Below are 14,233 nucleotides of genomic sequence, written 5' to 3' on the forward strand. Positions count from 1 at the left end.
TAATGTGTACTTCAAACATTTCTTCTATGTTTTATCATTTTTCAGATATTTCCGTGGATTGATTAAAATGGCCCACCCTGTATATATATATATATATATATATATATATATATATATATATATATATATATATATATATATATATATATATAGATAGATAGATAGATAGATAGATAGATAGATAGATAGATATGTTGGTGCACCAGTAAGCTCACAAGAGTACAGATTAATTCATTCTTGATTTTAATCTACAGAACAAATGCTTTTTATGAAAGCAAGGGGACTGCTACACATAGATGGCTAAGTGAGGTAAATAAAATTTAAACTTCAAATGGAACTTGGGTGGCTCACCGACAATGGCTCATTTAACACGTTTGATAACAGCGCGGGTAATAGCAGATTTATAAACATAGTAGTTAGAGCCTGTGTAGGTAAATGGGTACCGCGTGAGACTGTCATTCTAAGAGTCTGGAGTTCGAGTCTCGGCCTAGACTGAGTTAATTTTTTTTCAAGGAATTCAACACTAAATGATGTTCGCGTTTGATACTGAAAGAGATTTATCCTATGAAGGAAGAAAACCCAAGATGGGGACAGCGGGAAAGACGGAAACTGTTTATCCTTAAGTGTTAAAATTTAATTTATTCCCATATCTTTTGCTCTTTCCTTTCCCTCTTTCCTTCTTTTCTCATTTTGTTTAGCTATCCGTACTTTTTCGGTTTCTGCATGAAGCGTATTATTGTTTTCGTTTTCTTTGCTTTAATTCCTATCTCTTTGAACTTAATGTGAATGGAATTTCTGCAGATTTATCTCGTGGTTGTTTCTCTAAATGATGCTTTCAGATAGTAATACTTTTTCCTCCGAGTGGAGGAATATCCTGGCATGTTATGTTTTCGGGCACGTATTTGCTGTCATGTTGGTTGTCCAACTATCAGACATCGAGTGAAACTATTCTGATACTGGAAAAAGCTATCATTTCTTATGTATCCAACCTCCATTTTCTACTGTCGCTGACTGTACATACAGGTATATTTGACTTTGTATAGGCGTGCATTGCACGTTGAAATGTGACTACAAAGTTTGAGGTGTTCCTGTGTCAATTTCTGCACGTACATAATATGAACACAAAGGCCAGAAAGTAACGTCTTCTGAAAAAATTGGACCTTTTAAAAACGCTGATCCGACGTCGGTGGTTGCTTGGGTACGTATTCTCTGTTCGAAGACGACATTAATGATCCTTCTGCATCTTCGTTCATAATATCATCAAATGCTCCTTCTGGTTCCGGCATATACTCGTCGAACTCAAGAGAATGTTCTTCGCTGACTTCCATGTTCCTTTTCCTTTCCTTTTCTGTGTCAGTTGTTTAGTCGATATCAAAAGTACTGCACACATTTGTTCTTGTGTTCACTAAACACTTTTTCTTTCCCAAGTCCCTTTCAACATAGACATCACTTCTTCCATCAGATTGTATATATTCATGATGTAGGTACACATTTGATTTTTAGAACGCCATAGTAGTGTTTGTCGCACACAACCCAATGAGTTGTGAGCGAGGAGAGAACGTAACCCAGTGGCGTTGTGTTTCAGTGTTACCTATCTATTTTCACTCGCATCGACGGGTGTGTGCCTCCCCCTTACCCCCCCCCCTTATTTGCAGTTCATTTTCTTGTCCACGGTACGAAATGCGAGTTCTTATCGGTTTTGGGAGAGCTATTCGTTTTATTACTTTGCTTTTCTTCTATCTCGCTAAAACACACTCATTCAGGGCAGACACTTGAAGATTAACCACATTATGCTGGCAATCATTTATTTCGGAAGCAAAGTTCATGCATACATTCATATGTCCACTTTATACAAACCTTTTACTATAGAATTTTCGAGCAGTTGTCATGTCAAATGTTGCTCTAATAGACGGTATATCAATAATACTAGCTGATCTTTAACATTGGTTAGTAGCGTTATTTTACCAATTTCTCTCTTGACAATGGTATAAAAAGCATACAACTACTGGTACTTTCGAATCAGTTACACGAATGGACATAAGACGAATGGTTGCTCTTTTACGTCCGATCATACGATGTTTTGTTCCAAAGTGTGGATGTCTTTGCGACCTGCTAAATGTCTTGAGGATGAAATACGACGTTGTCAAGCATGAATGTCAGAGAGATTAATCCTTCACACCGAGACTTACTCGTTCCATTCATTCGATATCCTACATTTTCCTCCCGCCATATTATTGTGATTTTCAAACACAATACATTTCACTGTCAGCTCATTGACCGATCTTCATGGGCTCGGAGAACACAAACAAGTAGGTCCCATTTTCGACCAAGCAAAACCAATTCGACCCAGGCACGTGGTGCAAATGAAATGAGTGGATTTACCAGTAGCAAAGCACAACTACCAACAGAATCTCACGTTCACAAAGCACAACTACCTGTAGTAACAATGTATTTACCCATTATATCAACCAAAACATTATTATGAAGATTGAACGTCATATCAGACCATCCACACCAATTACATGTCTGACACAATCAAATAGTGCTACAGTTATATTTCGCTCTGTTTTTCTAGCTACACTGATCCCACTCATAGCACTCCATACCCTCCATCTTCTCGAGTGTCATGAGATACACTTTTCTCATCTTGTACTCTACCAGAAGCACAAGGATAATGTAACAACAGAATTCACCAACAGGTGTTTGCGTCTATTTACGTTCTAATCAATGCATCGCACGACCCTCTTTTCATTTATACCAATTGCACTAGCTTCAACATGGCCTCTTTGAAAATGGGGGATATTCATTTTATTAGTTTTAACATATCATATCTACCATCTCATATCTATGTATGCTCATTCCGTGTCGTTACAATGACCAGTTTTAAAGAAAAACGTGCATTTTCTCACCATCTCCCTGATGTACTGACATTCCACTTTTGATCTTTCTCGAGCCCGTGTGTCCCAACGTCTTGGACACTGCAGCTACAATTTTGGCTGTGAGAGTTTTCCGAGGCACTTTATATACAAAGTTTCATGAGCATCGGGTTCTGATCGATACCCAGGGTTCCTTGCTAGAACAAAACAATGTTGGCGAGCGACTCAGACACTCTTAAAACGTCCTCACTCTTCTGCCTCTGGAAGCCAAGTAATATGTCACAACTCATTCAAACTCCACACTGACTGTACCAAAAGTTTAGGCTACCGAGCTCACTGGTTGAAATGGATACATCGATAGATGGCACAGTGCAACTGCATTAACCGTACCTTTTGATCACACCTTGTGTGGTTTTAATTCGTACTTACTGTATATAAGATGTGCTGAAGCGTCGATTCACAAGAGAGAAACTGTAAAACCAAATCGGTGACAATACGTACGTTTAGAAAATATATCCGAAAATCTGAACATTTGTGAGATGCCATGCCACAAATACACATTTAAAATATGTTTCTTGAAATTAATAATGGTCATTTCGAGATTCAGATTCTGTTTGAGGGTGCGTTTAACCAAAAAAAAAAAAAAATGCACTCTACTGTAAGGGATATCTGCGCATAACATCAATTAAAATCTGCTTTCCTACCCATGTGTCATAGAATTGGTATTTCAGCTCAGGTGTAAGCATACGGGAGATTCTAGTTTTATTCCAGGTATATGTGTGTGACACTTTATTTTTCAGTAACTACTGACTGGATGTAAACGAAATTTCGTGGCAAGTAGCCCATCGTCGAAAGAATAAGAATCTCTATATTCGGTGGCTGAGATCAACGATGAACAGGCACAGCTCAGCTTGTATATACTTTATTTCTTGGTAACTATTGACCGGATCTGAACGAAATTCGGTGACCAAACAGCCTATCATCTAAGAAATAAAGATCCCTATACTTGGTAGCCAAGCTCGGTCGGGGACAGGCTCGGATCGGCAACAAAGGCTGTGTTCCACACAGGGGCGTCATTTCAGACTTCGCTTGATGGGGCAAGAGCACCACGATATAAGATTTTTACGTTTTGTACTAGTATATCAGTAGACAATCGATTAAAGTATATGTATTCCTCAAACTCTTGGGGAGGAGGGGCAATTGACCCCTCCTGCCCTCCCTAAATGACGCCCCTGGTTCCACAGCTTTGCACGCCAGGAGCTTCTGAGCGCAGGTCAGTACAATATTACCTTTTCTAAGTTTAAAAAAAGTTGATTTCTCATTAAATTTGATAGTTTATTATCGTCACCATGTCTACAAGTACTGTCTACCCTTCTAAAGCAGCCATGTGCAACAGCCGGCCCCAACCTGTCTGTTATTGAAAATGTATATCTTAAATTGAATTCAAAATTTATCCTAGATAACTTATGTCCACCTTGAAAATATCGACAGTCTTGGAACATCAAGTGTATCACCGAACATTGAGAAATTATTTCAGAACACGAAGGATCAAGTTTCCCGTTGAAATGGTTAATATTTTGTTTTCAGTTAGTAAATATTTTGCTTGTCGTTGTTGTGTTCCTGTGGTGTTAATTAATGTACGATGAACGAGTTTCTTCATTAAATATGGATATTAATTTCCAGTGAAAATGTTCTACATTGTTTTGTAAGGACCTTGACACCAGTATCCTAAGTCTCTGTGATTGGCCCACCTCTAATTCTAACTTGTACATCACTGTTCTAAAGCATTCCGTGTTTGTGTTTTACATTAGAATTATACTCTGAAACAAGTGAGTTTCGTTTCACAGTGTGAAACTACAGTAGACTTTCAAACTGTCATTTCAAAACTCGAAGTAGTAAATCTGTAAAAACTGGTTGCAATAGATTAATAAAATCTAAGATCAAACTTGTTCCTCGGACGCTGAATGGTCATTACTCTCTATGCTTTAATGATTTTGTTTTATGGCGATGAAAGTTGAAAAAGGTAATCATTAATTTCAATCAATTCTGGGTCAAGGGAGGGGGGTCGAATCTACTCGTGGGAAGCTGTTACGAAAAACTGCATGTGGATATTACTTTACGTTTCCTTCTCTACGGAAATAAATACTGGAAATGGAACAAGTGGTAAATTTGAACCACTTCCGGTTTTAATAGACTGTTGCGGGTTTTGATGGTATTTACTCTAGGGGTCCAGAATCAACTGCAGGAAACCGCTTATTATTTATTACTAGAAGGTGTCCGGGAAATAGGGATGAATATTAAAGTGCTATAAAACTAATATAAAATATATTGAAAAAAAATTAATAAACACATTGAGTAACTTCTCCCATTTATGTATGAAAAATTGTATCCGGCATATGACCACCCAAGGCTGCACGGCAATAAGCAATGCGTTCATTCAAATTTAAGATGACGCGTTCACAAACATCTGGTGTGATGCCGTTAATAACCCTCTTAATTTCATCCTTCAGTTGTTGTATTGTCTGTGGTTTGTTCACGTACACTTTAGATTTCACAAATCCCCCCCCCCAAAAACAGTCAAGGGATAAGATTGCATCATCTGGCAGGCCATTCTTTATTTCCTCGCAATGAGATATTTTTTTGAGGAAAGTTTTCATTCAGCAGACCAATCGTTTCACGGGATGTGTGATAGGTTGTACCATCTTGCTGAAACCAAAAATCGTCATTTTCAATTTCCATTTCATCCAAAACTGGGAAAAACCCATCTGAAAGCATGTGTTTATAACGGTCGCCGTTCACAATGACGCCAGCTCCCTCCTTGTCTTCAAAAAAGTAGGGGCCAATCACTTCTGCTGCCCGTCCAGTTTACTTAACATTTAACACTGGCCCCGTGGTCTCAAACTTCAGGACCGACTTCCGAACTGATGATTCAGTAGGAGCAATATTGCGTCCAAATGTCACACGCAAATCTCGAACGGTTGCTGTGGGACTTTCCTTGTTTTTGTAATAACTTTTAATCCCTTGGATGCGTTGCTTTGTTGTCAAACGCTCCATGCCGAAATAAACATCAACCAACAATGCTCACCACACAGGCTACTAATCGGAAGGATACAGGATAACAAACATGGTAAAACCACGGCTGCCAACCATCATATAACAAAATGGTGCAAAATTCAAATTCGTCCTTATTTCCCGGGCACCCTCTATTTTTGTTCTATGGCGATAAATGTTGAGACAAAAAATGGTTAATTTTAACCATTTCCGGTTTCAATAGAGGGTTAATGAAGATATTTTTTTTTCTCGGCACAATGAATCGTTTGCAAAAAACTACATGTCGATATGTCTACCATTTTTGCGCTATGGAAATCAGTATACTTAAACCGGAAGTAATATTAAATTTGAACCACTTTCGGTCTTGATAGTGTTCATCATGATAGGTTGCCCTAGGCTGAGACACTGTATCGTTTGCGAGAAACAGCTTTTTGCAACTTGCTATAAACGTTCCATTCTATAGTGATAAACATTAAGACTGGAAATGACTAATTTGAACCACTTCTGGTTTGAGTAGAGAGCTAACAGAGGAAATGGAATCTATTCACGAAACGCAGAATAGATTGCAAAAAATCGCATCTCGGTACTGTTTTTGCTCTGATACCTATTGACAGATAGGTAAAGCCGTTCTATTAGACTTCCGACATTGATGCATAGTTTGGACATCTAAAATTAAGATTTAACTTTCTTTTAGCATAAATTACTAAAAGAATAATAAATTATTAAGCTACTAAATATAGAGCGTTCAAATATTTATTAACCTAATTATTCATGTAGCTTTGCAGTTAACGAAGTATCTAATTTTATTGTTAAAACACAATGGAATTTCTATTATAGGAAAACTGCCCACAACAAAACAAAAATTGCCATAGAATTCCGTTATAAGCATGGTTCACTGTAAATAGTTGTAATATTTTCCATTGTCCAGACTTTGCTTGTGGTAGACTTAAATCTGATTTAAACTACTCGCTGAGCAAAATAATACGTTTATTGTAAAAAAAACATTAACGTGTAACAGTTTCACCAACTACCCTCTTTGGCTTCTTCAACATCCCCTTCCCTCCCCGGCCCACAAGGGCACTACCGGTGCATAACTTTAATATAAACGCCATCAGGAATGTCGGTATAAATCTCAGCGACCCCAAAAACTATGGACTACACTAATATCGGTCGTTTTTAACCATTGTGTATGTTACCCCTTTCCATTCTCCTTAGGTGTGCTAGGGAGTCTTACCGCTACTGCAGGCTGAATTCGAAATTCAAAGTAATCTAAACTGCCACCAATCAACTTAGGGACTCCAAAACCTATGGATTCGGCGCTGATATTAGTCAATTTCTATTATTTTTACTTGTACAGTCCGCAGCAAAAAACCTTCAACATGAGCATGTAAGTTTATTGTAAACTATGCCTAACAGTGCATGGAATCAACATAACGTCTAAGTGGCACGAATCATGCCAGGAGAAACCTCGGCGTCCTCCCCTGCACACTTATTTTTGGTGAAAAAGAATTCGTCGCTTCACAATAAACTTACATGCTCATGTTGCAGGTTTTTTTGCTGCGGACTGTACATGTCACAACTTGAACCTCCCGGGTGCCAGTGCGGGCTGAACTTGTACTTAAATGGCATTTAAAGCGTCATTTATTATCTGTACAACCCGGAAAATTAGGATTCGACACTAATATTGGTCGTTTTATCATTTCGTCTTCTCTCACTCTCTAGGAGTGCTAAGGGAGTCTTACCCCTACTGAGGGCTAAACTTAGACTTAAGCATCGTCAGGACGGACACCAGTTAACGACGTTCAAAACTAATGATTCGACACCAATATCGGTCGTTTTCGATACTTTTACATGTCAGCATTTCACACTCGTCCCAGGTGTTAATAGGGGTTTAAATGGACTTAGATGGTATCGGAAGTGTCATCCATGGTCCCGAAAACTATATGGTCGTTTTCGATCAGTTTTGTTTCTCCCTTCTTCCGTTCTAGGAGTGCTAGGGGGTCTTATCTCAACTGGGAGCTGACCTTAAAAGGCATCAAAACTGTCATCAATCAACTTAGGAGCCCCGAAAACTACGGATTCGACATTGTTTCAGTTGAATGTGATTGGAAGTGTCCTATTCATCTCACTACGAATTCGTAGTGAGATGAATAGGAAAACTACGGATTCAATACTAATATCGGTCGCTTTCGATTTTGTTTATGCCACTCCTCCTACTCCCGCTAGGTGTAATAGGGAGACACCCTAACTAGGGGGCTGAACTTGGACTTAAAGGGAACCTGAATTGTAACCAATCAGCTCATGGACCCAGAAAACTATGGATTCGACGCTAATTTCGATCTTTTCGATCATTTTCATGTCTTCCGATAACACTCACCTCAAAGGTGTGCTAGGAGGTTTTAACAGGGTTGAATTATATGTGTATACTAGTAGAACTCTTGACACATGTGACTGAAAAACTAAGCTTTAAAATAAAGAGTACATACATTTAAAACTGGAATTATGTTTGCACCCTCATAATGCATTTAATTTCTTCCTACATTATCAAGTTTGTGTACGCTGGAAAATGTAGGAAATGAACTGGAAAATTTCTACTTGAAATTTGATTCGCTAGCTACTTTTAAGAAAACCAGTCATCTGATGATTAAATTCAGCAAATTGGAGTCCAATTTTTTTTTTTTTTTTTTTTTTATCATGGATAATACACGAGGTATTTCGATAATTTGAAGCAAGTAAACTAAACCTAGTCGTTAATCTAAAATAATTTTCAAATACATTGATATGAACTAAATCATTATGCTCTATATTTTAAGTAGCTGTTAGCGTCCAGGATGAGTTCGGCAGCTGACCCGTGACCCAGAATTATTTAACATGAAATTTATAGTGAAACAACTGAAAATCAAAAATTTTGAATTATTAATTAAGAACTTAGGTCCATACTCCATTACAACGCCACAAGATGTCAATTTTAAAAGAAAATTAATGATTTTGGTCGTGTTGGATATTTTTGTAATTATTTAAAGTGAAGCAAAAGGCTAGACTGTTTTGTAAGAACATTTATTACAAGAAATTGTTTATTCTGAACAAAAAAGTTATATTTTTTGTTTTCTTAAGCTTAACTTCAAACTTTTTTTTTTTTCATTTTATTTTTTTTAATTTACAACATACGCCAAATTTGAAGTACAAAGTTTCTCAACGTAACTAGTATTTAATAATTTAGGATTTAGTTTCAAATAAATTTACACGTACGGTTTTATTTTCTATAGAACACTTATAATATTTGTTTCAAAATCATAATTAGTGAACGCATAAAACTGACTATATGAATGCTGCGAACAAAATGTAGGAATATAGTTTTATTCTACTAGTTCTGAAACTAAATGGTGGTTTATACAAATAATATTGTGATGTAATACATACACACAAGTTACACACTACACTTCATTCATTTCTTACATACACACGCACATACATACATACATATACACACACATACATACATACAATATTACTAATGACTTGAATTAGGCAGATTCTCTTCGAAGCATGTATTCGTTCTTAAAAGTTCACAGGGCAATGAATGAAGTACCTGTCATGTTTATTTCAACTGAACACACACACGGAACATGACACTGGAGTAACTTTCCGAAAGTTCCAAAAGCCACTTACTCCAACAAACTTATCGTTCCTCGTACTGAACGCTTACTGTATTAAGTCAACATTATTTTAATTTACAGGTCGTTTGTATAACTCCAGTTCATTATGTTTTCATAACCTTGGAGTTCTGAAAACTCCCATAAATAGAATGGTTTTGGATATCTTATCGTAAATAAGGAATACAAATGGATGATTGCAGGTGAATTTGGCTGGATCTAGAGGCCGTGATGAACGGAAAGAGAATATAGCAGTAGCGGCAGCCGCAACGGAACCTTCTTCTGTAACTTCAATTTGTGCCTTGTGAATGGCTTCATCAAGTCTTAATCCAGGTTGTCCCGTGAATCCTGACAAATCAGCTCCGTTAAACAGTTCGTCTAGACCCAACTTACCAAGAACCTGAAAAATAGAAAGTCACATTAACATATTTTAACCACACAATAGCAAGTAAGAGTTGTATGACAAAGGTTAATTGATTTTGATTTGATTAGAACTAAAATCTGGCTTTAGAACCTACAAATTACTATGGCAAGCCGGGTGTTTTCACAGAGTTTGATGAGTATTCAGAACAACTTCACTTATAGATCTTTTGAGATTTCTACCTTTTAATTCAAGTACAGTAACATTAAACTCATCTGGGTTTAATTTCCTCTAAACGTCCACACCTCATACAGCATCGGTGCTAAAAGGGATGCTAAACTCCTATCCAACCAAACACAAGGCCGAAAATTTGGTGCCTTCACCATCATTAAACCCAGGACAAGCCTAGCTACATAGGAAATTCTTGTTCTGATTAATTTTGATAATATTGAATGCGATTATTTCTTGAGCATGAATTATAATATTACATTAAAAGAAATGAGAAGTACAGAAAATTGGAAATTAACTAAAACGTTAACGTCCTGTAGTTACAATTTTTTACGACAATGAAGGTAACATTATCAATAACGTAATAAATGGAGTTTCGTGAGTGACCTGCTGTCGAGAGAAGCTGAAATAATCCTTGAAAACGCATCAGGCTCGTTAAGTATGATACAGTCAGGTTGAAATTGCGCTTTAGAGTTGAATATCCTATCATTGTAAGTACAGATTATTAATGAAGTAACATCTTTTGTAGTCTCTTCTAAAAAGTGAGTATTGAGTTTAAATACTGATTAACGCAAAAACGTGTAACTAATTATTTGTTTTTATCATTTTAACTCTATGGAAGTTGTAATTTAATTTCACAAGGTAGTCCAAAAGCGTGCAACCACCAGAGTAACACGGAAATATGTGCATATAAGACATTATGACATACGCATGCTTCTGAGATGGACGAGAAGCTTTCTAATTCCCTAGTCAAACTAACTCCAATGTTGGAAGAAAATTTTTCAAATGGAAACAAAAGCAAATGATATATAAAACAACACTAATAATGTATAAAAGCAAGAAGTATACGCTGATTCAGTGGGTTACAGTTTATCATATCTTTCAATCTTCAGTGAGAGAACAAGAAGTCTTTCCTGTGCTCATCCAACTGAGAAATATAGTTGGAAGCAATCAGAGAAATTTTGCAGATGTCCATTCAGTGATGGACTCAGCACCTCTCTCTATTATCGATCAGTATTTTCCTTCCATAATCACTATGAACAGTCTCCAAAGAAGTGATTCTTCATCGTGCATTAAAAATAATAACTAGTCCATTTTAAAAATATTGATTCCATTTCTCAGGTAATGATATATATGAAAGCATTAATTACATATACATTTCCTGAAAATCTCCAAAATTAAATAAATTTGACACTTGAAACAAAAGATCTGCATTACAATTGCTTAAAAATTTGTTTATATGAGTTTTCTTTATCTTAAAAGACAAGCAAAACAAGCTCAAATTGTTACTCCGGTTTAAGTTGTCTAACTTATGTAACAAATAAGTATTCCTTCTTTGGCATATGAGTCGGGACCGAAATGAGATCTGAATCACTACTCAGGCTTATATTTTTGGGTTAACACATTCCTGTAATGATATCCGCTGAAATTGGTGAGTACATGGATCATAATACAAAATTAAATTTCTGGTGACAGCGAACAAATACATCAATAATAATGTGCTCATTAACCTTACAATTAGTCAGGGGTGCCCACAAGGGGGGGGCTATGACGCAAACTGCGTCATTGAAATATTTGGGGGGGGTTAAAAATCTATATAAATATGTTTGAGAGGGTGTAAAAATTAATCGAAAAGATTTTTTTTCATGGAAGAACACCTACGGATAGACAATTGAGGGGGGGTGCGTCATGGACATGAGGGGGGGTGGGCACCACTGAATTAGTCATAATCATATTACACATGGCAGACATTTCTCACTACTGTTTCTCGCCACTGAAAGATGGCTTACGGGAATAGTTAACAGAACTTCAGTCCGAATATATGTAATCTGAATTTTCATTATTGAAACTGAAATCTAGATAGGTCAGATTTAAATGCAACGCATATAAAAAGACAGGCTTAAAGAATATGAAAATAACTGCGTTATTTAGTGGAAATCTAGAACAGATTCAAGAAAATAGCTAAATTTTTAACGTAAAAAAATTGCAATAGTTAGAAGAGGTTCAAGTACCATAAGTAGGCTAATAAAATACAAGCGGATATATCCCAGTCTTCCTCTCACAAAGCGAACACAAAAATTTAGTATATTTAAAGCTTTGTAAAAGAGAAAAGAAAGTAAAAAGAAAGAAAATTTTTGGATATAATACACATAAGATCAAAAATAACCATATATATTTAATTATATATTGAAGGCATTAGTGAGGGCATAGGACTTGAAACCTATAGCCATATGTTTCCTGACGGCCCTACCTGTTTGGCATATTTTAGTTTCGCTACTGACCTAATTACTAATTGACATTATTACTGACTCATCTCAGACATAGGCGAAACTGGTATTCCCATTTCACCTACGCTCATTCGGCGAAGGATAGTTTTTGAGGGAAATTCTTAAAGATTTATTAAGATTAATTTCTCAACGTGTGAACAGCAGCAACAGCAATCTGTAATAATAGATGTGAGTGGCTGTAATTCTAGCAGCTCTTTGGCTCTCTGAAACTTAAAAGATAGGTACTCGTAATGCAGATAATTATAAAATTCTTTTGAAGAACGATTATCTTCTATCTTTCTTCAGCAGAGGCATACGTATCATAGTGGTTCAGTACTTTCGAAAAATCTCCACAAACTTGGAACTGTAGATGTATCTGCAAGATTTCAATAACATGCTTATACATGTTACTTTCCTTCCTTTATATAATACTAAATAATAGTTTTTTTGTAGTTGTAATTACAATAAGTTCTCAGAACTATATAATTTTAAAAAGTATAGTCATATATACGCCTGTTTATCATATGTTCGTAACGACCTGAAATATGAAATTACTGTAAACGGCAATATGGCATTTACGCCTATTGAAAACCATCTTCGTAGTTGATTACGTATCACACACACTGTAAAGAACTTGAAGAAAATAATTTTGTACTAAATAACTCACTGGTATAGTAATTTATAATGAATTAGTTTGAATGAAGAAATATATTCATGAATATCGAAACAATTTCACCACCTCATTTTCTGCTGTAAAACTTTCTCAAGACTCCTTCCCCCTCTTCTAATGTAGAAGCAGGATCTCAGAAGCTAATCATAAATAGCAAAACATGAACACAAACTAACAGATTAATTATTTCCATATTAACAGCTACATTATGAATTTTATCAATATATATCTACAATGTTCCTAATGAGCAAATAAAAATATGGAACAGCAACATAATTTATTTACGATATACTGTTTTTAAAGACATATTAGAGTCCAAAAAGTATGCTATCAGAAATTAACGAGAAACCTACGGTTAGCATTATTTTAGGTTTATTTCTTCTATGATCTACAAAGCAAGTTTGCTTTATAAAAGAAAATAAATGATTTTCTCATATTTTAACTTTATGTGGTGTTTCATTATGCTTTACTCCTAATAACGAAGTACACGAGTCCTATACTTTAACATTTTATACACTTAAATTAAATAAAAACTAACAACAATTGAATTCCTATCAACATATAATTTGAATAAATCCAAGCTTGAATATATTTCACTAGTATGGAATCCCTATTACGAATGTTAGTTTAACAAATTGTGAGAATGCAGAATAAGTTTTTATCATATCTTCTTCTTCAAGCATAAGAAAATCAGATAACAAAGAAAGGTGTTTTAAAGAAGAAAAAGAAGAAGAATAAATTAAGAGTATCGTAGTTATATCAGCTATGTTGTAATTGCAAAAGCCAGTAATGCTGGTATTGTGCGGATTATAGGAAGTTGAAGAGCACACTTTGTAAGGTTAAATTATGATAGTTCACAGCTATATACTAGATCTAAAGTAGACTTTAACGTTGAAGAAAAGAGTCTTGATACCAGTATCAAAATAATCAACAAATCATCTTCCAAATGACAACATAAAATGAAAATTGATAGATCGTAACTATACGTACTCGTGTAACAAATGTTCTGATTAACTGTTCCGAGAACCGACCCGCATTTTCTCTTATGGCTAAGAGACGACAGTTGATCTGACTTAAGATCTAATATTTCTCTCGTGAAGTTTCTAATCTTTAAGTGACGAGTTTCT

General features: G+C 35.8%; 1 protein-coding gene across 4 annotated transcripts in view; it reads right to left on the reverse strand.

The window, feature by feature from the left end:
* Nucleotides 1-8,968: 8,968 nt before the first annotated feature.
* The window catches only part of LOC145693429 (serine protease inhibitor 88Ea-like), a 124,819-nt gene continuing 119,554 nt past the window's right edge, over nt 8,969-14,233 (reverse strand). For all 4 annotated transcript variants that reach the window (XM_081769417.1, XM_081769414.1, XM_081769415.1 and 1 more), the window contains exon 5: nt 8,969-9,980. In XM_081769417.1, coding sequence (XP_081625543.1) covers nt 9,696-9,980 — 285 coding nt within the window. In that variant the 3' untranslated portion in view covers nt 8,969-9,695. The remainder of the gene's footprint in view (nt 9,981-14,233) is intronic.

Source organism: Thermobia domestica, chromosome 8, assembly GCF_964235325.1.
Source record: "Thermobia domestica chromosome 8, izTheDome1.hap1.1, whole genome shotgun sequence".
In the NCBI taxonomy this organism is placed as follows: Eukaryota; Metazoa; Arthropoda; class Insecta; order Zygentoma; family Lepismatidae; genus Thermobia; species Thermobia domestica.